A 24,732-nucleotide genomic window follows, 5' to 3' on the forward strand; every position below is an offset into this window, starting at 1 on the left:
GATCCTCGCTGTTACGGTAACAGTGGGCAGAGGCTCCTCCTGGATGCTTTGGAATGTCTCAGGCTTGCAGGGAGGACACCGTGGAGGTAGAGGGGGGATCTGCATTTCTTCCAGGGTCAGGAGGAGAACCGTGGCTTTGCATTCCAAGCCCCAGGGTGCAGGAGAGCAGGGGGCTGTCTCAGAATGGACGTTGTAGGGACATCCACTCCTCTGAGCCAGGAGAGACCCAGTCGTGGCCCTAGGTCACCTGAGGTACTCTCTGAGCTTTCTGAAGCTCCTTCCTCTGGGACGTGGGACTGTAAGTCACTTTTCCTGAACAGACTCTGAATTCGGTGGCGGTGCTGTGGGAGGCAGGGCACTGACGAGGTGGTTCCCAGGAGCGGTGGTTCTCTGGAATTGTCTCCAACGGCAGGAGTGGGCTGGGGGCAGAAGGAGAAATCTAGAGACGCGTCGAGGCCGCAGCCGGCCGCCGGCCCAGGTGGCAGAGGGGCCGAGACTGGACCGCGGCCAGAGCCCCGCGGTGTCCCGGCGCCCCTCCCAGCCGCTCCAGCCCTCCCACTTCCTCTGAAGGAGCCGCGGCTGTCAGGGAACCGGGCGCCGCGCGCAGTGCAGGCTCGGGGCGCCGCGCAGAGTAGGCTGCCGCTCTGGCTCGCCGCCCCCCGCCGCCGCTCCGCACCGGGCCCCGCCGCCGCGCCGCGCGGGCCATGGACCTGCCCAGGGGCCTCCTGGTGGCCTGGACCCTCAGCCTGTGGCCAGGTACGTCCCCCTCTTAACCCCCAGCTCTGGCCTCCGGCAGCCCCTCCCTAACCCACCGAGGCCTGGGGTCCGGCGGCCAGGAGCCCCTCGCGGTGCGCACCCAGGGTCCGACCTCCGCGGCTATTGGGGACGTGGGTCCCCCGGGAAGTGGCTGCAGTCAAGCGGCTCGTCAAGTTCTACACAAGGAGGGAGGCGCGCCGAGGCGGCCTGGACCCGGGACTTTGGTGTGTTTGGGATGAGTTGAAGAGGCTCGAGTTGAAAAGCGCCGAGGGCCGGTGGCCCCTCGGGGCACCCTGCTTTTCTCCAAGTGCTTCCCGCACCGCCACGGGGGGCACTCGGGGTCCCGCGAGCGCCGGGGCTCGCGGAGGCAGCATCGCTAAGAGCCGGGAGCTGGGTGCGGCGGTCCGGGGGAAGGAGGGTACTGGGGGAGACCTGGAGCTGAAAGCCGCCCAGAGTCGCTCGGGCCCGGACGGAGCGAAGCCTTGGGGCGGTCGGCGCCCAGGCTGTGGCGAGCCGTCGAGGGCCAAGCCAAAGGCGGCCGGGCGCCGCTCGGCAGGCCAGGGCCCCCCGAAAACGTTACCTGACCCTCCAAGTAGGGACGGGCCATCGCCCGCCAAACCCGCGCTCAGAATTGTGCGCTCATTCAATAAAGCTGGGGACGCCGCGGTCGCCGAGACGTGCGCCGCAGCCTGATGAGCTCCAGGCGTCCGGGCGCGGCAGGGACCCCGGCCGGTGGGGCGAGCGGCCCGGAGCAAGAGGCCACCCTGGGCTCTCCGCACCGGGGCACCCGGCCGGGGAGTCCCCACACCTGACGTCCTGGTGCGACCCGCCACTCCAGGGCGGCAGACAGAGGCGCTGTTCTACGAATCCGGAAAACTTGCACGACTTCTCCTTGGAGTGGCCCAGTGCTCTGGCAGGGACCAGCGCCTCGGGGACTGGCCGCTGGGCCTAGCCTCCTCTTCTGCGTTGGCTCCAGATCCGGGATGGGCCAGCAGTGGGAGTCAGATGCGATGGCAGGGGGAGAGGCGCCCTCAAAGAGCACAGGTGGAGAGCCCCCCAGCCCAAGGAACTTCACCCCAGTCCTGGGATACCACTGGAAACCCGAACACCCTGTTGCTGTCTGCAGTGGAGCTTCTGTAGTTGAAAGGGCCTCTGCTGGTGGGGTGCAGTTCAGATCCTAGAGTCACAGCTGAAAACATAGATGCTTTAAGCTGGGGAGGGGGGAGAGTTGGGGACAGCAGGGGAAGAGCTGGAACCAGGGGAGCATATATCTAGAAACCAGCTGATGGCAGCAGAGGTGAAGCCCTCTCTAGGTCATTTAGGCAAGAGGGCGAACTCTATGAACTGTCTTCAAGTCACTAGCAGATCCCACCACAGGAAAAGGGAATGCACTCCTGTGTGATCCCAGATACGTGGGCCCATCAGAGCTTGAGTTGAAGTAGATGCTTTACGGGGCTGTTCAGGTGCTGCAGTGGTGAAGAATCCACCTGCAATGCAGGAGATGGAGGAAAGGCAGTTTCAATCCCTGGGTTGGGAAGATCCCCTGGAGTATGAAGTGGTAACCCACTCCTGTATTTTTGCCTGGAGTATCCCATGGACAGAGGAGACTGGCGGGCTACAGTCCATGGGGTTCCAAAGAGTTGGACATGACTGAGCAGTTGAGCCCGCACACAGCTGCATTATAGGCTAGAATCTTAAGGAAACTAGAGGCAAAGGCTTTGAAATCAATCTTGGCTTCCCATCTGGTTCTGCTGCCCACCTTAGGCAGGTTATACAGTCTCTCCAACAGGTTTCCTCCTCTGTGAATGGAGATAGAAAGTCTGAGTGGTTGGCATGATTAAGTGAAAAGTTGTTAATATAGGACTTAGACAACAGTAGGGTTGAATCAATGGTTAATAATGATAATAGTAAAGTAAGGATGAAGGAGGGGGGCAGGTAGGGGGGTAGGGGGAAGGACAGGGACAGGATTTGTGACTCAGAACTCCCTTTATATGGAGAAAATCACTCCTGAGTTATGTCTGGTCAGTCTGGGTTCTTGAAATATGGGATTCATTAAACGCATCAATCAATGTTGGAACGACATCTGCTTGCAAGGAGCTGGGGGTGGGGCCCAAGCATGTACGCCATCTGGGCCCTGCCTGTAGCTGAAAACAAGGTGAGACCAGGGAAAGCTAAATAGATGCACTGGGCAGTGAATGGCACAGAGGAGCTGAGGGCTGCAGTTCAAACAGGGAAGTTCAGTTCTGCTTGAATAAGCAAGGGAGGCTTCCTGGAGGAGGAGATAGCATTTGGACTGGGCCTTGAAGGAATGTATAGACTGTGGATAGACCTTCGAGTGGGACTGTTTGTACATTACAGTGTCGTTTCCTGGACCTACGGTAGTTAAAGAAACAAAAGGTGAGTATTTGAAAACCACCAAGATTATTCTGATCCGTGGGGACTCTGAAGATTAGAAGGGTCACAGAGATCACTGGGCCCATCCTCCCAGCTCCAGAACAGGATTGATGTTGATCTCCCATCTGGGCATCACATGGATTCAATGTGAGGGTTACTAGGCAGCTTGCCTACTGGTGATGGCTCAGTGTAGCTGGGCAGGAGACTTGTCAAAGGCCAAGTTGGGGTGGGGGGTAGGGGGATGGAAGTCCTCACTGAAGCCATTATGAATTCAGAGCCTTGATCTTTCCAGAGCTTCTGCTGCAGGCTGGGCAGGGTGGTGACGTGGGCAAAACTATCAAGAAAGCCAGAAAAAAAGTGGACAAGTCCAAAGATGGCTACAGCTGACATTCTGAGAGAGCAGATCCACTGAGCAGAACTTCCCTATCGTGACCCATCTGATGATTATGAAAGAGCATATATGAATGAATCATTTCGCTGTACAAGAAATTAGACACAACATTGTAGATCCACTATACTTTGACAAAATTTTAAAAAATAAAATAAAAATTAATTCCTCCCAGTTTGGAAGCAGAAAAAAAATTAAGACCCTTAGCCATTACTGAGCACTTGTTACCTGACAGATGATACACAGGGAGACCAGATGCAGTGTGGGGCTGAAGGTCCTGGCTTTTCACTGCCTGGGATGGGTCTGACCTCTGATAATTGGGATTCTGTTTCCTTGGCAAGTTACTAACCAGCCCTGTGCCTCAGTTTTCTCATCTGCAAAATGGGGATGATATTATTAATAATAGAACTTAAAGAGTATCCGAAGATGTATAATGTATATTAAGTAACTGAAAAGTTCCAGGCACATATTGAGCATCTAGGAGTTTGTTTTTCTTCTTCAGCATCATCCTCATCATTGCTCAAGGTACCAGCCATTGAATAAGGGATCTGAGGATGCAGAGATGCAACTTTCAAACTCAAATCCATAAGGGAAGTCTAGAGGAAGTGCTAGGATAGTGGAAGCTCAGTGGAAACATACATGCCAGGGCCCTAAGTAAACCTGAACTTCCCTAACCCCTTTCCCCAAAGGCCTGGCCCAAAGTCTTGATCATAATGGAAACTTGGGGGAGAGGGGTTGCCATTGAGGCTGTTTTGAAGTCAATGTGATCCTGGCAGGAAGGTTTTGTGTTGTTGGAGAGAAGAACCATCCCACACAGATGGCCCTTGTGGGAGGGGGTTTTATTCAGCAGAAAAATCTTGTATGGAAAATGCACAGTACTGGGCACCACGGGTGTGCAGAGGCTAAAAAGATCCAAGCCTTTGGGAAGAGGGAAAGGAGATAAGGTTTGTCCCTTTGCCTCTCCAATGCCCACCCTACTGGGAGCTTGCCAGCCAAGCCTCTCAGCTACCATCAGCCGAGGAGCTTCAGCAGCCTTCCACAGGCAGACCCTGGGGTCCCTAAGGAGATGAAAGTGGAATACGACCCTCTTTCTTCTTATTCACCCTGTAGTGCTCCCCGCACAGACGGGAAGCCTGTCTCCTCACCATTCTCATTGCTCCTAGCCCACCCACACACGGCAGTGGGCCCCTGAGGAGCTCAGACAGCAACTCACTTTTGTTTTGCCCTCTGTGACCCTCTTCCTCTCCCTCCTGTAGTTATCACTTCCTCCAGCAACAGGGAACTTCCCTTCCATCCTCTCCATTCACTGCTTAGGACAGAACTATGCTCTGGGCTGGGCTGGCCTGGCTCTTGATATAAAGAAGGGACTTTTGAAAACTCCAAAAGCCCTCTTTGCTCTTCTTAATGCCTGACTTTGGAGATCACTGTCTCACTCTAGCTTCCAGACCCTCCATACAGTGTTCTATCACAGCTACAAAGAGAAAGGATCCATCAGAGTCCTCCCCAGGCAGTGACAGCCTTTGGCTGACTCAGGGAGGGTCAGCTATGAAGCAAGCTTGAAACGTACGCCAACCCATCTCCAAAACGGTGTCTCTGCTGCCCTCATAGCTTAATGACGCTGCCCGACCACCACCAAACTGTGGGCTACCATCAGGAATCCACAGCCATTTGAAACTACTTTCCCTGAAATAATTGTGAGCTCCGAAGTCACCCACATGCCCTCAGTGTGAAGTGCTTGCTCTGCAGAGCTGTGGTCTAGGCAGGACTGTCCCCACCCCGCCAGGTGAAAGTCCAAAATGTTACCTGCAAGGGGAGAAGGGGAGGAGACTGCAGCTGGTCACCTTGTAAACCAAAAATAAATAAGCTCCCCGCAAAATTTCATGAAGCGTCTTCATAGTATGTACTTACAGCCTTCACAAGATGAATAAAATCCCACCTGGAGGAAAAAGCCCGTGTGGTCAAACATGCCCCCCTCCCACCCCACCCCCACCTCTGCCCCTCATTTCCTTTGTCACCTGCGCTGAGCAGGAGTGATGATTAGCATATGTGTGACCTGGGAACCCAACTGAGTTCAAATCCTTTCTGCTTGACCCTGGATAAGCCCCTCTGAGACTCAATCCTCATGTGTAAAATGGGTAGAATAACAACTTCACAGGCTGATGTGTCCTTTAGATGATCTACGGTTCATTCGTATCAAGTGTTTGGTACAGCATCTGGCACCCAGTACTGCCTCAGCAAACAGTAGCAGTTCGTGGATCACCCTTCCCATCGTTCACTTGATCGATACCAGGGACTGTGTCAAACACTTTCTCACATCTCAGCTAGACCTCGCTGTGGCCACAGCCACCAGGTTACACACGAGACATTAAATAGCTCATCTGGAGTCAGGCTGATTGAGTGAGAGATGGTGTTTGGTGTTTACCTTTAATCCATGCATAATGTCTCTTCCCTGGTGGCTTAGATGGTAAAGAATCCACCTGCAAGGCAGGAGACCTGGGTTCAGTCCCTGGGTTAGGAAAATCCCCTGGAGAAGGAAATGGCAACCTACTGCCAGTATTCTTGCCTGAAAAATTCCATGGGCTGAGGAACCTGGTGAGCTACAGTCCATGGGGTTGCAAAGAGTCAGACACGACTGAGCTACTAACACTAACTAATGTCTCTTCAGGAAGTAGGCCTGGAGAGCACAGAAAGATGAATAAGATGCTCTTCCTGGAAGATGCTGTCCTCAGGGAAACTGAGGTCTGTATACAGTGGCCACCCTCACAGGGCCACTGGCCCAGGGAGGCCGCTCCTTCCTTCAGACTCAGCTAGACAGTGATTTCTCAGTCAGGACGTTGGTTTGGTGAGGAGTGGTCCTCATGCCGTGTCTTGTAATATGAGAGCTTCTCTCCCTCACTTGCCTTCCTACTCAGGGCCAAGGCGGGCTCTCCCATCTGCCCCCAAGACCCAATACTCTGGGCCACTCTGACTCCCTCTCCAGCCCATCCTCAGGGTCCAGGCTGGGCATTCCTCTCCTCCCTTCCCTGCTTCTGCTTCCCCTAATCAAAACCTGCTCTGAGCTCCCGGCCCAGTGAGTTAATTCATGCTGAACAGCACTAATGAATGGTGACAACTTCATGGATCCTACCCAAAGGGATTTGCATTTTAACTGGTTTGTGTTTGAGCCAAAGGAACAAGGGGCTAATGATGGAATTTCAGGTACCAGGATCTGAAATAGGTGAGACCAAATGGTTGGGGCCAGGGACCTTCCTGGCACAGTCCAACCCCTTAGCTCACTTCTCAATCACTGGTCAGATGCCTCCTACCTAGACCCTTGTGTATGATGGTAGCCCTCATCCTGTAACACAGGAGAAGCCAGTCTGTGGTTTGGTAATGCAGCTCTAAAGCAGGCAGAGGTTTTTCCACGTGGCATGTGGGGCGAGTTAGGCAAGTTGCTATAGCAATGTGCTCTAGGATTCCAAACAGGATGACACAGAGAGAAGGGGCTCCTGCCTCCGCAGCTGGGGTTGACAGCTTTCTTCCCCAAGCCGCATCACCCAGCTGGGTCAGGCTACCAGGAATCCTGACCCTGCAGATTTCCAGAACTCGATTCTTTGTAGACTGGGCCTCAGAAAGGCCATGGAAAAATCATGAAATGAGCAAGTGGATGTAACTCCCAACAGTCTGCAAAGAGCACACCCGTATATTTTTTCTATCAGTCAGAATAGACTAGCTGAGGTCAGAGGTATGTCCATTAGATAGAGAGGGGAGAGAGAGGCTTTTCAAAGTTAAGTGATTTTCTGGGACTTCCCTGGTGGTGCAGTGGCTAAGACTCTGTGCTCCCAAATGCAACCCGGCCTGGGTTTGATCCCTGGTCCAGAAACTAGATCCCACATGTCTCAGCTAAGAGTTCACACAGCACACCTGAGTTCACACACTGCAACTAAAGATCCTTCATGCCGCAACTAAGACCCAGTGCTGATAAATAAATAAATATTTTCTTTAAATTAAGTGATTTCCCCAAGATCACATAGAAACTCCAGGGCAGATCTTCTGGTCAAAGATGAGATTAGGAACCTAATTTGCTACACTCATCAGAGAAACTTAAGGAGAAAGCATTGCTTCAGCCAAAGGAATGAAGTTCTAATAGTAGATTTTCTACATCTGTGGCAGGCAGGTCGGACAAGATCCTTGAAATCATTCTCCGTAGACCGCTGAGGGTGTCTCCAGTCTCCATCATTCTCCCTGTCTTGCCCATCCCCAAGCCCTCAGACTGCTGCTTTCTCCTGCTGCCAGGAAGAATACCACAAAGCCATGTCTATCTCCTCTCCATCCACTGGAACTGCTCTTTTCCTGGCTCCCTTAGCCCCTTATATTCAGTGGTTGCTGGCAATCATTAAGTCCCATAAATAGTATGTAGACAGAGCTCTTCTCTGAGTTTATTCCCACCACTCACCACATACACAGGACCAGCTACATAATCTGTGGGGCCTAGTGCAAAATGAAAATACAGGGCTCCTTGTTTAAAGACTATTAAGAATTTCAAGATGGCCACAGCAGAGCATCAGACCAAGAGGGCCCCTTCTGAGTGTGGGGCCTGAGCCACTTCTCACAGAGTTCTCTCCTCTCAGGCTTGTGATTTGGCAAGGAAGGCACAGGATCCCTCGTGACACATGAAGAAACTGATTGGTTTGTCCATTTAGCCAGTATGTACTGAGCACCCACGAAACCCCAGGCATCTCCAGGTTCTGGAAATTCCAAATCAGATAAGGCCCAGCCTTTGCCTCAGGGAACACAGTGAGGGCAGAAAGGTACAGATCACACACAGGCTGCTGGTGCAAAGTGCTGGTGTCTGTAGATGCAGAGGATCCCTGGAGCAGCTCTGTAAGCACATAGCCAGGACCGTGGGATGATTTTTAAGTCATGGAATTCAGAAGATGCTTCTGTTTCCAGTTACTAACCCAAGACCACTTTGAGAGCCTTTCTGGGGGACCTTCAAGCATCTGATGCTGGGCTCTGGAGTAGCCCCCTTGGTGAACACGAGAAACCAAAACTCGAAATACTGACCTTTCCACGTGCATGCATGCTAAGTCGCTTCAGTCATGTCTGACCCTATGGACTATAGCCTGCCAGGCTCCTCTGTCCATGGAATTCTCCAGGCAAGAATACTGGAGTGGGTTGCCATGCCCTCCTCCAGGGGATCATCCCAGCCCAGGGCTCAAACCCTTGTCTCTTATGTCTCCTGCACTGGGAGGTGGATCCTTTACCACTGGTGCCACCTAGCCTTCCCACCAGCCGAGGGTATGGGTACTGCTGTGGTCCTGCTGGGCTAACACTTGTAAATGAGGAGTTACTTCTTGGGTTTTTTTACCTGCCCACTTCAGACCCCACTCTTGGTCTGCAGACAATCAGCAAATCCAGTGGTCCTCGTTCCTGGGTGAAGAAGGGAATGATGGTGTAAAACAAAACCTTTGCCTGGGCCCCACCAGAACACACGATCACTCTCTATGGTAGAGCCCAGCATTGGCATTTTTTAAAGCTCCACAGGAGTTCTAACAGGCAGCTGAGCCTGAGAACCACCAGTGTCATCTAAACCCAATCCCCAGTCGAGCAGAAGAGAAAACACTGTCCAGGGAAGGGCAATGACTTGCTCAGGGCCACACGATAATCAGTGGTGCAGCCTAGATGTGACCAGATCTCCTGTCCCCCAATTTTCCAGCCCACCTCCCCCGCCTGCAGTTTCAGAGGATTCATGGCCAAGCTGGGCTGGAGACACAAGGTGGAAGCAGAGTGTGGGGGGCTGAGGCACGAAGTGGAATTTGGGCTGGGGGTGGGTAGTTGGAGGGTTATCCGTTAGCGGCCCTGTCTGTGTCCCGCACAGGGCCATATGCTACCGATCACCGTGTGGTCCCACCTGGACCAAAGAAAAGCCCAGGAGGGGCCGTAGGGTCACCAATTCGGCCAAGGATCCTGGTCAGAACTGTCCCGTGCAGATGGACTGGCACGGCGGGAGGTGTCCAGCAGAGGGTTAGACAAAGCCCATTAGGGTCACCCCGACCCTGCGATTCTGGGCCCCACTGAAGCTGTTCTGAGCGTTCAGGTAAAGGAAGCACCTGACTCAGGATTGGAACTGGCGAAGAGAAGCCCAAGTGGGGTGGGGAAGGGATGCTCTATCAGGAAAAAGTGAGGAGGCTTGCCCAGAGGGCAGGGGAGGAAGCCCCTGGGACCAGCCTGAGGCCCCAGCACAAACTCAGGTGTCATCTTCCCTCCCGCCCCCATCCACCCAGACCTTCCTCAATAGCAGATGAAGTGAAGCGAAAACACAAACCGAGTGTGTAGTCACTTCCTCTGCTTAAGGCCCTCCACGGCTCCCTGTTGCTTTTACGTTGAGTCCAGCCTCTTTAATAGAACTCACCAGACCCTGAGTTGCCTGTACTCGGAACCCCTCACTCACAGCACCATGTGGCACCTCCACTAAACTGAGCTTCTTAGTTTCTCAAACACACCAGCTGTCTCTGTCCTTCACTCATATCGTTCCCTGTATCTGATCTGATCCCCTCTTTCTCTTGTCTCCCACTTAATCTTCAGGTCTTCCTCAGTCAGACCTTGGATCAGTCACTGGTGTGAATCTTGAGATGCTTGTTCTTCCCATGATGTTATACCCCCAGACACCACACAATATTACAATAGCCTGGACAGTGTCCCCCACTGGACTAGAGCAGGAACCACATCTCTTATCAGTCTCTGTGTCCTCAGCTCTCCCATAATGCCAGACATAGAGGGTGCATGCTCAGCCGCTTCAGTTGTGTCTGACTCTTTGTGACCCTGTGGACTGAAGCCCACCAGTTCCTCTGTCCATGGAATTTCCCAGGCAAGAATACTGGAGTGGGTTGCCATTTCCTTCTCTGGGATCTTCCTGCCGGGTATCGAACCCGAGTCTTCTGCATCTCCTTTGGCAGGCGAGTTCTTTACCACTGAGCCACCTGAGAAGACCACCAGACATTGTACTGCTCACAGAATGTGTGCTGAATGAAAGAACTGTCTATCCAAGTCAACAAAAAGATATTTAAGGGCAAGATAGACGTCTTACGTTTCTTTGTAGCTGCACCCACAAGAGGTCCTAACACAGTGGCTTGTATTAGGTTCTCTGCCAGGCTCTTTGGAGGATAAAAGATAAGAGATAAGTCCTGTCCTTCAAGCAGTTTATGGCCTAATAGGAGAGAGATCTTTGGAAAAATAACTAAGACAAAGGAGGAAGTAGTAAAAGCTGTAAGAGAGCTACAAAGACTCTGGGATTTGAGAATTGAAAAAGACATGATTTGTAAATGTAGGAAGAGCAGAGAATGTATCTGAAAAATGGCCTGATGTTGGTCAGCAGGATGCTGGAGTGTGTGCTGTAGGGAACTGCAAGAATGGAACATGGGCTGAGGCCACTGAGAGAGGACTCAGTGCCAACTAAGATATTTGAATGTAGCATGGGAGCCATTGGAGGTTTTGGGGGAAGGTTAAAGGCATGTTCTGGGCTTTTTAGGGGTTCAGATGGTAAAGAATCTGCCTACAATGCAGGAGACCCAGGTTCGACTTCTGGATTGAGAAGATCCGCAGGGGAAGAAGGGAATGTCTACCCACTTTCAGTATTTTTGCCTGGAGAATTCCATGAACAGAGGAGGCTGGCGGGCTACAGTCCATGGGGTCATAGAGAATCAGACACAGCTGAGTGACTACCACACACACAGAGGCATGTTCTAATCTGTTTTGAGAGGCTCCTTTGTGGGGCGGATATGGGGTGGGGGCGGGGAATTTGATGAGACAGGACAACAACCAGGAGCAAGGAGGTTGCTAAGATGGCTCCAACCCAGGCAGGAGGACGCCAGAGCCTGATGTACGGGTGGTGAGAGGAGAAGGGAGAGGAGCCTGTGGGGGGTGGACTGAGCATCCTTGGTCCCCAGGGAAGGAAGAGGAGAGAATACGGGGCCGGGGCATTTAAGGAACAGGAAGTCGAGTGGATTCTGGATGTGTTGAACCTATGGGGCTTTGGGGCAGGTGGACATGTTGGCTGGGTGCTTGGAAGGGAGTCTGACTCAGCGTGTCTTGACTAGAAGCCTGTCACATATGTGTATGTGTGCCTTGGTGTCACTCGGGCCTGAGAGAGACAGAGAGCACTCCTGGTGTGGGGCCTCCTGTCCCTCCATCCCCTTTCCAGACCCAGAAGCAGTGATTCATGCCCCAAACTTAAAGAGAACCCAGACTCTGATTTTAAAAGCCTTTCAGAGCAGAAGAAACCAACCAGAAGGCCAGGCCAGACCACAAGCCAAACATCAGCTGTGGAATGTGCTTGCTGTTGATGGTGAGGCCAGCCAGGGGCAGACATGCTGGCAGGCTCGGCAAGAGGCCCCTCTGGTCGTCCCGAATGGGTCAGAGTGGTCACTGAGATGGTCCCTGCTCTTTCCTCTCTTTTCCCTGTGGATCTGCCTGCCTTTGAGCGCATCTTCAAACTTGCCCCCTCCCCCACCCCCGCCTGTAAGCTGGGCTGATTCCATCATCCTTGGTGTGAAAGCTCTGGTCTGCCATCCATCTTTCCACTTCTACTCAGCCCGGAGGACTAGGACTGGGGGACAGACAGAGGTCTGGGGGCTGCCGAAGGGGCACCCAGAAAGGCTCCCGTGGCTTGTGGCCGCAGCCAAGCCACTGGTCTCCCTGCCTCCACCCTGTCCCTTCAACTCTTGCTCCCAGTGGCCAGAGGGATGCTGCTGGGATATAGATCAGATCGCATCCTATCTCTTCGCCCCAAACCCTCTGGGGCTTTCCTTCTTCTCTGGGTGAGACACCTGTGAGATCCAGCTCCCCTGCCTTTCTGACCTCATCCTCTACTCCTCCCCCACTTGCTCCTTCTGCTCCACTCACGCAGTTTCTGGAATGTTCTTGAAACATACCTGGCGCCTTGGGCTTCACCGTCTGCCTGGGGTGCTCACCACCAAAGAGCCTCTCTCACTTCCTTCAGGTCTTTTCTCTAACACCTCTCATAGAGGCCTTTCCTGCTCCCCTAACTAAAATGTCAGCCTCCCCTATGTGCACCCCCTTACATAAACCCCTGCCCCTGCTTTAGTCCCCCTGGGGTATTCCTCACTCTCGAGCATTAATACCAATTGTTTAAATTCACCTTGTGTATTGTCTGTCTCCTCCAACAGAGTGTAATCAGGAGAGCAAGAATTCTTTTCGTTGTTGTTGTTGGAATATAATTGCTTTGTGTGTGTGCTCATTCTCTCAATCATGTTCGGCTCTTTGTGACTCTATGGACTGTAGTCTGCCAGACTCCTCTGTCCATGGGGTTTCCCAGACAAGAATACTGGAGTGAGTTGCCATTTCCTCCTCCAGGGGATCTTCCCGACCCAGGGATTGAACCCTTGACTCTTAGGTCTTCTGCATTGGCAGGCGGGTTCTTTACCACTGAGCTACTGAGGAAGCTCATGATTGCTTTACACTCTTGCATTAGTTTATGCTGTACAACAAAGTGAATCAGCCATAAGTATGAATATGTCCCCTCCCTCTCGAAACTCCGTCCCCTCTAGGTCATCGCAGAGCTCCAGGCTGGGCTGCCTGTGCTGTGCGGCAGCTCCCCGCAGCTGCCTCTTTTACACGTCACAGTGTGTATACGGAGGTGCTGCTCTCCCGGTTTGTCCCGCCCTCCTTTCCCCCTTCTGTCAGGACAGCAATAGAAATGCAGATGTACAGAGCATGCACTCTTGAATGCTGTTTTACATGTGTACCCCAAGGTTCAGAGAAGTGCCCGGCCAAAGTAGTCTAGTGATAAGTGGTTGTGGAATGAATGAATTAATCAATGAAAACCTTCCCCCAGCCTGCAACAGACTGAAATCCTAGTAGTTACCCTTTCTACAAGTATCACCCAAGCTCCAGGCACCTTTCTTAGGACAACAGTCCCCTAGGTATTCACTCCTGACACTTCCAAGGCCATTTGTTATTAAAGACTTACTTTCCAGACAAGAAGAGGGTGCTGGTGGTTATAAGTGGGCAGGTCTTGCAGGAGGGATTCTTGATGGGAGAAGGGCCTTGAAAGGGGAAAATCATTCACAGCGTGCAGCCCAAGCCAGTCCAGCTGGCCCCATGCTGTTCAATGTTATTTACTGTGACTCAGAGAGGACACAGGGAGACATGGGATGGGACGTGTTTTTACGCAATGAAAACCTAGGTATGTGACAGGATTTCCCAGAGAACACGGGGGTGGAACAGAAGTTTAAAATGCCTCTTTTCCCACAAAAGTGTAGTGATTCAGACATCATCCATGGACCACAGAATGTGGACATGTCCTCTGGTACCACAGAAGGAGCTGGGAGCACCCAGAGAAGATGGCAGGGGCTGAACCGTAGACCCCAGTAGTAGACCAAGCTGTGGTCCAATTCCTGGGAACCAGCAGACCAGAATCTGCCTTGGTGACTGGGGAGATGATGTGAAACCCATTGAACAGGTGGGGAGACTGAGCCTGAGCCCAAGGTTCATATTAGGGGCATGTACCATTGACTTGGGGTTTGAATAATGGCCCTGGTACTTAAGAAGTGTGTGACTTTGGGTAGGTCATAACCTCTCTTTGGAATGTATGTGAAAGTGTTAGTCACTCAGTCATGTCTGACTCTCTGCGACCCCTAGACTGTAGGCCACCAGGCTCCTCTGTCCATGGAATTCTCCAGGCAAGAATACTGGATCGGGTTGCCATTTCCTTCTCCAGGGGATCTCCCGAGCCAGGGCTTGAACCTGGGTCTCCCACATGGCAGACAGATTCTTTACCATCTGAGCCACCAGGGAAGCCCCTTGGAATGTATAATAGAAATGATAATGCCTGCCTTGTAGAATTAATATAAACCATTGGAAATAATACGGATTACCAAATGACATGTCTGGCGAGGATGAGGTGCTCTACTAAATGTGTGCTACTTGCTGGCAGTCACTGACAGCTCGCATGAATCAGGCTTTGTCTGAGCACTCATGTTCTCGATAATCCCATAAGAGGGGTGCTGTTATCCCCCCCACTTCAGAGCTGAGGGAACTGAGGCATGTCATTAAGTAATTTACCCAAGATCACCAGGGTCATAAAGTCACAGCCTGGGATTTGAATCCAGGGAGGTCTGAGTCCAGAAACTGCAATTCCTAGAGGTCATGTGACTTGCCTGAGGTCTTGCAGCTGCCAATAAAGATGAGTTCCAGACTCCAAATCCAGGTTTGATCATCTCCAAAGGCCACCTTCTTTCCTGCTTTTCCTGTACCGCTCACATAACTCTGGCCGTATCTGTGTAACATCTGGAGTATTTTCACTTAATAATTTTCATTCAATTGACTTTAAATCAACTCAGTCTTTTTACATACCCTCATCCTCAGCAATAATTGCTATGAAATCTAAGTTTTGATTTGCTTGTAGTTTTTTAATATCCATTAAACGTGAGTTGTCAAGTTTTCCCAGATGGCTCAGTGGGTAAAGAATCTGCCTGTAATGCAGGAGACACAGGAGACAGACGGGGGTTTGATCCCTGGATTGGGAAGGTCCCCTGGAGAAGGAAATGGCAACCCACTCTAGTATTTCTTGCCTGAAAGATCCATGGACAGAGGAACCTAGTGGGCTACAGTCCATGGGGTGAGAAAGAGTCCGACACGACCAAGTGACCAAGTGCACCAGTGCGTTGTTTAATGCTCACCTTTGTCCCACCTGAAGTCTTTGCACCCACTGTGCCACAGGGGACCCTAGGTCCCCCTGTGCAGCCCTCGGGAAGGACAGCTGTCCCCTCGTCCTTATTCATCCAGAACTGAAGTGGCTGGGTCTTGGTTGCAGCATGCAGGATCTAGTTCCCTGACCAGGGATTGAACCCGGGCCCCCAGCCTTGGGAGTGCAAAGTTTTAACCACTGGACCACCAGGCAAGTCTTTCCTTGGAGGTTTGGTCAATGACCCTGCCAGGGCTAGCAACTCCTTGGCACATGCCAGGAAGGGTCCCAAGAAGTTCAGCCTTGGCCATGTTCTCTCATGCTCAGCCCTCCCCAGGGTGAGGCCCAGGAGGGCACTTTCCCCCCACCTAGGAGCCAGGTCCCTCAGTGTTTCTGCAGCACTGTTAGGCTTGGCAGTGGCTCCCCTGGACTGGTGCCCCCTGCTGATGGAGGCAGGCTGGGGAAGAAGGGTCTGCCCAGGGTGCCCCTCTCTCAAGGGCAGAGGGAGCTTTTATGCAGAACCAGAGGCCAAGAGCCCCAGATCAAAGCTTTGCTGAGCCTGGGGCTGGCCTGGAGTTGGGAAAGGGGTGGGGAAGCAGTAGGGGTGGTGTAGGAACCACTGGGGAGGGCAGTCTGAATAAGTCTGTTGTCTCCATGAAAGAAGAGGAAACCCCAATCCTCTCCATAACAAATGTCCTTAGAGGATGTAGGTTAAAGTGGAAAGGATATTGCTGCTTTCTCTAGGCCCTAACAGATCCAAAAAGGCCTCCTCTTCCAAGAAGCCTTCCCAGACTTCTGCCAAAGTGATTACCATAGTTCTGTGAACTTCTGTGTCACCGCGGCTGCGTCTCCTCACCTGTCATCTTATCAGCTGTACTCCACTGTCCACGAGGCTGCCTGTCCCTTGGGCAGTGGGCACTGTTTACCTCCTCCTCTCTTACTCTCTCCTCCTCTGTGTAGCGTCACACCATCTGCCCTTCCTGTAACTATTAGGGTCTTGACATTTCCCCAGGCAGGTCCCACCAGGCAACACTTCTCTCCTTTAAACCTTGACCCCTCACAGCCTGCTGGACAGTAAGACAACTGGAAACTAAGTCACACAGAGGCATTCACAGCTAACAGAATGTTAGCTCCGCCCTGCCTCGTCCTGATTTTATAGGAAAGGCTGTTTGAAACCAGCCAGGACTTACTCCAAATGGGTCAGTCTGGCCCAACCCTGAGTGTTACAGAAGTGGAAACCAAACCCTGGGACTGGATTGTATCTCTCACTAACTGGACCTTCCAAGCCCAGGGTCATGAAAAATCCCTGGACTGTGGATAACGACTTCTGGGTCAAGTTCAGGCTCCCATTCTAAACTTAAATTAGCAGCATGTCCTCTTAAGACTTCCATTCAATCACTTCTAAAATAAATGTTTGGCCTTCATGTTTATGAAAGCTCTTTGGGGGCTGTGCTTCCACGCTTCTGTGAACATTTCCTGAGCCAGAGTTTTCCCTCTGGTTGTAAAGCTACATGTTGCGTGAGAAAGAAGTTGACAACAGAAATTCTTTTTAATTTAATTTTATTTTAAACGTATTTTTATTGAAGTTGATTTACAATGTTAATTTCTGCTGTATCGCAGAGTGATTCAGCTATACATATACATTCTCTTTCATATTCTTTCCCATGATGGTTTGTAACAGGATATTGAAAATAGTTCCCTGTGCCACACAGTAGGACTTTGCGTATCCATGCTATATATTAGTCTGCGTCTGCTAATCCCAAATTCCCAGTCCACCACTCTCCCGCCCTTCTTCCCCCAACAACCACAAGTCTGCTCTCTGTCTGTGAGTCTGTTTCTTTCTCATAGATAAGTTCATTTGTGTCGTATTTTCGATTCCACACATGAGAGGTAGCGTATGACTTTTGTCTCTCTGTGTCTTACTGACTTAGAATGGTAAGCTCTAGGCCCATCCGTGTCGCTGCACATGGCACCGTTGCATTCTTTTTCGTGGCTGAGCAGTCTCCCACTGTGTACGTGTGGCACGTCGTCTTTACCCATTCATCTGCTGGTGGACATTTAGGTTGCTTCCGCATCTTGGCTATTGTGAAGAGTGCTGCTGTGAACATAGGCTGCGTGCATCTTCTTGAATTAGAGTTTCGTCTAGATATATACCCAGGAGTGGGATTGCTGGGTCATGTGGAAGCTCTGTTTTTTGAGAAAACTCCATACTGTTTTCCATAGTGCCTGCACCAGGTTACACTGGAATTTTATTTGAAAACAACTCCATCTAGAACATAGAGGGACCCACTGCATGACTGGCCCTTCCTCATCCACAGGTTCATGAGGAGTCCTGTGCTTCAGAGGTGTCCTGGGCTTCAGAGTCCTGGGTTTCCAAGAGGGAACTTGGAACCTGAACATCCCAGATAAGTGGCTATCCTTGGCTTGTATTCCTCCAGTGACAGGGGACTCACCACCTCACAAGACAGGCCTTTGTTTTCTAGCAAAGGCAGATGGAGTCATGAGCCCTTCATTCTCCTAAGGTCGCAAAAGTGGCATTAGACATTGAGATAGTTTTGGAATCATAAGTAACTGACATGTACCAAAAACCAAAGGGCTTCTGCATATCACTCGGAACCAAAGCCATTCCATTCCTCAGCGTCCTCTATGCCCACCAAGCCTAGCCAATAGCATCCAGCTTAGCTTGGGTTCTGGTGCGTTTATGTTGAGCTCTATGCAGACAGAGAACTTTTCAAATGGGTGGGGTGTATCCGTTGTAGGGCGGGCCCTGCAGGCTTGAAAGGGACGGGCCCCCACAATTCCTTTTTTTAGTTCGCATTCAAAGACCAGGGGCAGACAGGCCCAGAGTTCTCTGGGTCCTCACTGCCCTACTTCCTCTCTTCCAAGGGAAAGCCTTGCCACAAATTGCATATCCTGAGCCTTGTCTTGTTCTTACTTTGTCCAAACACCCTCTGGACTGGCACTGACCTCAGATGCCCAGAGCTCTTGATCTGCACACTCCATAACAAGCAGGAGACAATCTTAGGAGTCGGAAAACCAAAACCAAACTGTCTGAGCTCTTTGAGCTGGTTAGTATGTTAGGAAAGGGAGGAACTCGCTGTCCAATTCGTCTCGCCTTGAAATGACCGGTGGCCAGGATCAAAAGTGGGCGGAGCCGCCACGTCCGGCTCTGCAGGTTGCGTACTGCATAACTCAGTCTGCTATTAGGTTGGCCAAAAAGTTTGTTCAGATTTTTCTTTAGCCTACAGAAAGTCCCCAAAACCAAAAAGCCAACTCCATACAATGTAAACAGCCCCCTCTGCAGTTGTGAAGTGTAGTGCAGTGACCCAGGGAGTGACAGATAAATTAGTAACAGTACATGAACGGGCTTCATTAAAGCTGACACAGGGACTTAGAGATACAACATCTAGTCCAGCGTGTAGTTACAGATAAAGAAATTGAGGGCCGGGAAGAGGAAGAAATTGGTCCAGAGTCATAAAAACAAGTTAGAAGCTAGAACTAGGGCTTCTGAAGCCAAATTCAGTGCTCTGACTTCCCTCCCTTCCCGAGGCTCTGACTGTCAAGTTCGCCTTCTACTCCTTGTTGGCAGGTTAGTGTGTGGGGTTAGTGAGGTTCTCAGAGGCCTGAATATTTCTAGGCTCTCTCTCTCCTTTTGGTCTCATATTGTCTGATAAGTCCACAGGCGCATATTGAGCCTCTGTTGTGTGCTAGACGTTGTTCTAGATCCTGAGGAATAAGTGGGGAGAGAGACAGACACAGTCCCTTCAGTGGAGTGCTGGGAAATGTGTAATAACTGACTCTCGCTCTTGGGATGGCGCGGAGAGTCCTTCTTTGTAGCGTTTGCCAATGACTGTGGTGTAATCACATCTTTAAATCAACTTTAAGCTACCAACAGTCATCACTGAGAGGGAAGATTGTACACAATTGTCTCTTGTGAGAAGAGTCCAGCACACCACTCGCCCCTCCTCTTGTGGAACTTAAACTTCAGTGGGAGAATAAACAAATAGCTCTCATAGCCAGCTATAATTACCTTTAACTATAAAAGAAATAAAGAATATGCTTTGAGGGAGAATAATGGATTCTCCATAGCATGGTCAGGGAAGATTTGTCCCAGGCTGTGACATTAAAACTGGAGGTTGAGGGACTTCCTTGGTAGCTCAGTGGTTAAGACTACACACTTCCAATGTAGGGGATACAGGTTCAGTCTTCGGTCAGGGAACCAAGATCCCATATACTGCATGGAGCAGCCAAAAAAAAAAAAAAAAAGAAAATTGGAGATTGAGAAGGAGCTGCCTGAGCAAAGATTTGGGAAAGACCTTGAGATGGAAAGAGCTTGGTTTGAGGAGCAGGGAGGAAGGCAGTGTGTCTAGACGCTGCAAGTAATGAAGTTTATGGCACAGGAGCAGACAGATCCTGCAGGGCCTGGTGGGTCCTGGGAAAGGGTCTGGAATCCACCCTACATGCAATGGGAGGACCCTGGAGGGTTTGAAGCAGGAAAGTGCCAGGATCTGGTTGGCATTTTTAAAAGATCACCCTGGAATCAAGTCACCAGTTAGAAAACTGGTGTTTATTAAGTCCAGGCAGAAAAGGATGAGAATAACTCGGACCGGGTGATGTCAGAGAAAATCGAGAAGAATGGGCTTGAGAGGGCTGGAGCGGGTAGAACCTGCAGGGTTTGCTGATGGGAAGTGGAGGAAAATCCCGAGGAAGGACCTCCAAGTTTCTGACTGGAGCAGCGGGGTGGGTGGTAACGCCAAGTGCATTGATGGGGACACTCAGGGAAAAGCCAGTTTGGAAGAGAAAACCTCAGGTACCTCTTCAGTCGTGTGAAGTGAGGGATGCTATAAGACAACCAAGTGAAAATGTTCTAGGGGCAGCTGGATGTTGGTCGTGGGACTCAGAAGGCAGGGCTAGGCTGGGCTGGGGTGTGGTCTGGGGTTCTCAGGAGCCCAGGCCACTTTGGGGTGACTGGAAGAAGGCAGCAGCCCAAGGCACACCACACTCAGCCAGATACTATTGTGGATATTTGGGGTCACATCTGATTCGTTTTCCACACAGCTTGGGGTATGTGTGTGTGTTTTAGTTAATCAAGACTTCATTGTACTTTTTTTTTTTTTGCATACTTCTGACTTTTTATTCAGTTTGCCATATACACACAAGACCTGTATCTATGCAATACTTTGTTTTTCTTTTGTTTTTTTAAATTTTTTGTTTTTTAGTTTTTACAATGTGGTGTTGGTCTCTGCTGTACAACAATGCAAATCAGCCATAATTATACGTATATCCCCTCCATCTCGAACCTTCCTCCCATCCCACATCCCACCCCTCTAGGTCATCACAACAGGAATTCATCATGTCCCTGCTGGTGTGTTTTAAAATCCTTCCGGGCAGCTCTTGAAAGCTTAAAGAAAGAGCTCCATTTTGATCAATGTCTCCACCTGGAGAGAAAGATAAATGATGTAAGGCAGAAAACTCCACTGGCTTTCATAAAACTGTGAGTCTTATTCCTGACAAAGGTGATCCGTGTGTTCTCTGAAGGCATGGGATGGCTGTCCAAAGCTGGGAGTGAAAACAATGTTAATTACAGCAAATTTAAGCGTGGTGTTTCTGTTTCCAATTTTTAGGCCTGTTTTCCATGAGCTTGACATCTGCTTAACCAACACATTGGCAGACTCCTGGTTTAAAAAAAAAAAAAAAATCAAAAGGGCAGATTTTTGCTCTCACCAGCACTTGCTCCGATTTTCCATCTCCACCCTCTGGATGCTGATGCGAGGGTTTCTATTCAACCGCATCCACCTGCCCCCAGCAAGCATTTGGTCTCCTCTGCAGACCCTTAGTAACAGAGCTTCCACTGAAAAAGACTGCCCAGCCAATGTCTGTTGGTTTCTGATTTAGAGAATTCTTCCTTCTATAAGGCTGTGAATGCTTTGGAGAGTTGAGGGGATGTTTTGATAAGTCACACATTAGTGAGCATGTGTTTGTATAGCACAAAATATGACACTGGGGGAACAGAACCATTTAAAAAATTTTATTTATTTATTTCATTTTATTTTCTTGGCTATGCTGGGTTTTTGTTGCTGTATACAGGCTTTCTCGAATCTTCCCTGGTGGCTCAGAGGGTAATGCGTCTGCCTGCAATGCAGGAGACCCAGGTTCAATCCCTGGGTCAGGAAGATCCCCTGGAGAAGGAATGGCAACCCACTCCCATACTCTTGCCTGGAAAATCCCATGGACGGAGGAGCCTGGTAGGCTGCAGTCCATGCGGTTGCAAAGAGTCGGACACAACTGAGTGGCTTCACTTCACTCACAGGCTTTCTCCAGCTGTGGCTAGCAGGGGCTACTTTTCGTTGTGGTGTGCGGGCTTCTCAGTGCAGTGGTTTCTCTTGTTGCAGAGCACAGGCTCTGGGTGCTCGGGCTTCCTAGCTGTGGCACACAGGCTTAGTTGCCCTGTGGTATGTGGGATCTTCCTGGACCAGGGCTCCATCCCGTGTCCCCTGCATTGGCTGGTGAATTCCTAACCAGCGGGCTACCAGGGAAGGCCCAGACCATTTTCTGATGAAAGAAGGGTACTGAAGTAGGGGAGAGAGGTCGGCGGGTCAGGCGCCCAACATATATCATGGGGACCTTCAGAGCCTGGCTGGAGAGCAGAGGCTGAGTGGACAGAGGCGCTGTGGGCAAAGGGAAGGCTGTATTGTGTCCCATCTGCTCACGTCCTTCTTAGATGTGCAGTGCATTCTCAGTTGCTCAGTTGTGTCTGACCCTGTGCGACCCCATGGACTATATAGCCCACCGGGTTCCTCTGTCCATGGAATTCTCCAGGCAAGAATACTGGAGTGGGTAGCCATTTCTGATGAGCTCATCCATAGCCATTCATTCACTTGTTCATTCTTTTTTTTTTTTTTTCCCTGTTTTTTTAATTAATTTATTTTTTATTGAAGGATAACTGCTTTACAGGATAATTGTTTTCTGTCAACCCTCAACATGAATCAGCCATAGATATACATATATCCACTCCCTTTTAAACCTTCCTCCCGTCTCCCTCCCCATCCCACCCCTCTAGGTTGATACAGAGCCCCTGTTTGAGTTTCCTGAGCCATACAGCAAATTTCCGTTGGCTATGTATTTTACATATGGTAATGTAAGTTTCCATGTTACTCTTTCCATACATCTCACCGTCTCCTCCCCTCTCCCCATGTCCATTGGTCTATTCTCTATGTCTGTTTCTCCATTGCTGCCCTGTAAATAAATTCTTCGGTACCATTTTTCTAGATTCCATATATATGTGTTAGAATACAATATTTATTTTTCTCTTTCTGACTTACTTTACTCTGTATAATAGGTTCTAGGTTCATCCAGCTCATTAGAACCTTGACTCAAATGCATTCCTTATTATGGCTGAGTAATATTCCTTTGTGTGTATGTACCACAGCTTCTTTATCCATTCATCTGTTGATGGACATCTAGGTTGCTTCCATGTTCTAGCTATTGTAAATAGTGCTGCGATGAACAATGGGATACATGTGTCTTTTTCAGTTTTGGTTTCCTCAGGGTATATGCCTAGGAGTGGGATTGCTTGGTCATATGGTGGTTTTAGTCCTAGTTTTTTGAGGAATCTCCATACCTTCTTCCACAGTGGCTGTATCAATTTACATTCCCACCAACAGTGCAAGCGCATTTCCTTTTCTCCACACCCTGTCCAGCATTTATTGTTTGTAGACTTTTTGATGATGACCATTCTGACTGGTGTGAGGTGATATCTCATTGTAGTTTTGATTTGCATTTCTTTAATAATGAGCAAGGTTGAGCATCTTTTCATGTGTTTGTTAGCCATCTGTATGTCTTCTTTGGAGAAATGTCTGTTTAGGTCTTCCCCCACTTTTTGATTGGGTTGTTTGTTTTTCTGGTATTGAGTTGTATGAGCTGCTTGTATATTTTGGAAATTAATCCTTTGTCAGTTGTTTCATTTGCTATTATTTTCTCCCATTCTGAGGGTTGTCTTTTCACCTTGCCTATAGTTTCCTTTGCTGTGCAAAAGCTTTTAAGTTTAACCAGGTCCCACTTGTTTACTTTTGTTTTTATTCCTGTTACTGTAGGAGGTGGGTCATAGAGGATCTTGCTTTATGTCATTGAGTGTTCTGCCTACATTTTCCTCTAAAAGTTCTATAGTTTCTGGTCTTACATGTAGGTCTTTAATCCATTTTGAGTTTATCTTTGTGTATGGTGTTAAGAAGTGTTCTAATTTCATTCTTTTACATGTAGCTGTCCAGTTTTCCCAGCACCATTTATTGAAAAGACTGCCTTTGCCCCATTGTATATTTTTGCCTCCTTTGTCAAAATAAGGTACCCATAGGCCCATGGGTTTATTTCTGGGCTTTCTATCTTGTTCCATTGGTCTATATTTCTGTTTTTGTGCCAGTACCATACTGTCTTGGTGACTGTAGCTTTGTAGTATAGTCTAAAGTCAGGAAGGTTGATTCCTCCAGCTCCATTCTTCTTTCTCAAGACTGCTTTGGCTATTTGGGGTCTTTTGTATTTCCATATGAACTATGAAATTTTTTGTTCTAGTTCTGTGAAAAATGCCATTGGTAATTTGATAGGGATCACACTGAATCTGTAGATTGCGTTTGGTAGTGTAGTCATTTTCACAATACTGATTCTTTCTACCCAGGAACACAGAATATCTCTCCATCTGTTTATGTCGTCTTTGATTTCTTTCATTAGTGTCTTATAATTTTCTGTGTACAGTTCTTTTGTCTCCTTAGGTAAGTTTACTCCTAGATATTTAATTCTTTTTGTTGCAGTGGTGAAGGGGATTGATTCCTTAATTTCTCTTTCTGATTTTTCATTGTTAGTATTTAGAAATACAAGTGATTTCTGTGTATGGATTTTGTGTCCTCCAACCTTGCTAAATTCACTGGTTAGCTCTAGTAATTTTTTCTGATACTACCTTTAGGGCTTTCTATGTACACTATCATGTCATCTGCAAACAGTGAGAGCTTTACTTCTTCTTTTCCCATCTGGATTCCTTGTATTTCTTTTTCTTCTCTCATTGCTGTAGCTAGGACTTCCAGAACTATGTTGAATAATAGTGGTGAAAGTGGACACCCTTGTCTAGTTCCTGATCTTAGAGGGAATGCTTTCAGTGTTTCACCAATGAGAATAATGTTTGCTGTAGGCTCGTCATGTCACTTGTTCATTCTTCAGTCTGTTCTGTCCGCTTTGTTGTGAGCCTGTTGTGTCCCAGACACTGTGCAGGGCTCAGGGGTGAGGAGGGACAGAACCCTCTCAGTTCATTTAAAGTCACCTCCCTTATGGCACCAAAGGCAAGGTTATCATAGGATCTTCAAAGCTTCAACTCAAATGAAAGTTTTCCAAAGAAAGATATTGCTGGTCCAGCTGGAAGGGTGTCATTTTAGGGTGTGAGCAGAAGGTCTCACCTGACCCCACTAACAAGAGCTCTCCACTGCCCTGCCTGCCCTCTCAGAGACACAGCCAGCCTTGATGAAGT

At 49.6% G+C, this 24,732-nt stretch overlaps 1 protein-coding gene across 1 annotated transcript in view; it reads left to right on the forward strand.

Moving 5' to 3' along the window:
* Nucleotides 1-570: 570 nt before the first annotated feature.
* Nucleotides 571-24,732, forward strand: part of ITGA11 (integrin subunit alpha 11) — a 133,191-nt gene continuing 109,029 nt past the window's right edge. The window contains exon 1 of the mRNA XM_086322816.1: nucleotides 571-756. Coding sequence (XP_086178942.1) covers nucleotides 705-756 — 52 coding nt within the window. The 5' untranslated portion in view covers nucleotides 571-704. The remainder of the gene's footprint in view (nucleotides 757-24,732) is intronic.

This window comes from Bos grunniens, chromosome 10 (genome assembly GCF_055505025.1).
Source record: "Bos grunniens cultivar Pamir isolate PY7600 chromosome 10, Bosgru_T2T1.0, whole genome shotgun sequence".
In the NCBI taxonomy this organism is placed as follows: domain Eukaryota; kingdom Metazoa; phylum Chordata; class Mammalia; order Artiodactyla; family Bovidae; genus Bos; species Bos grunniens.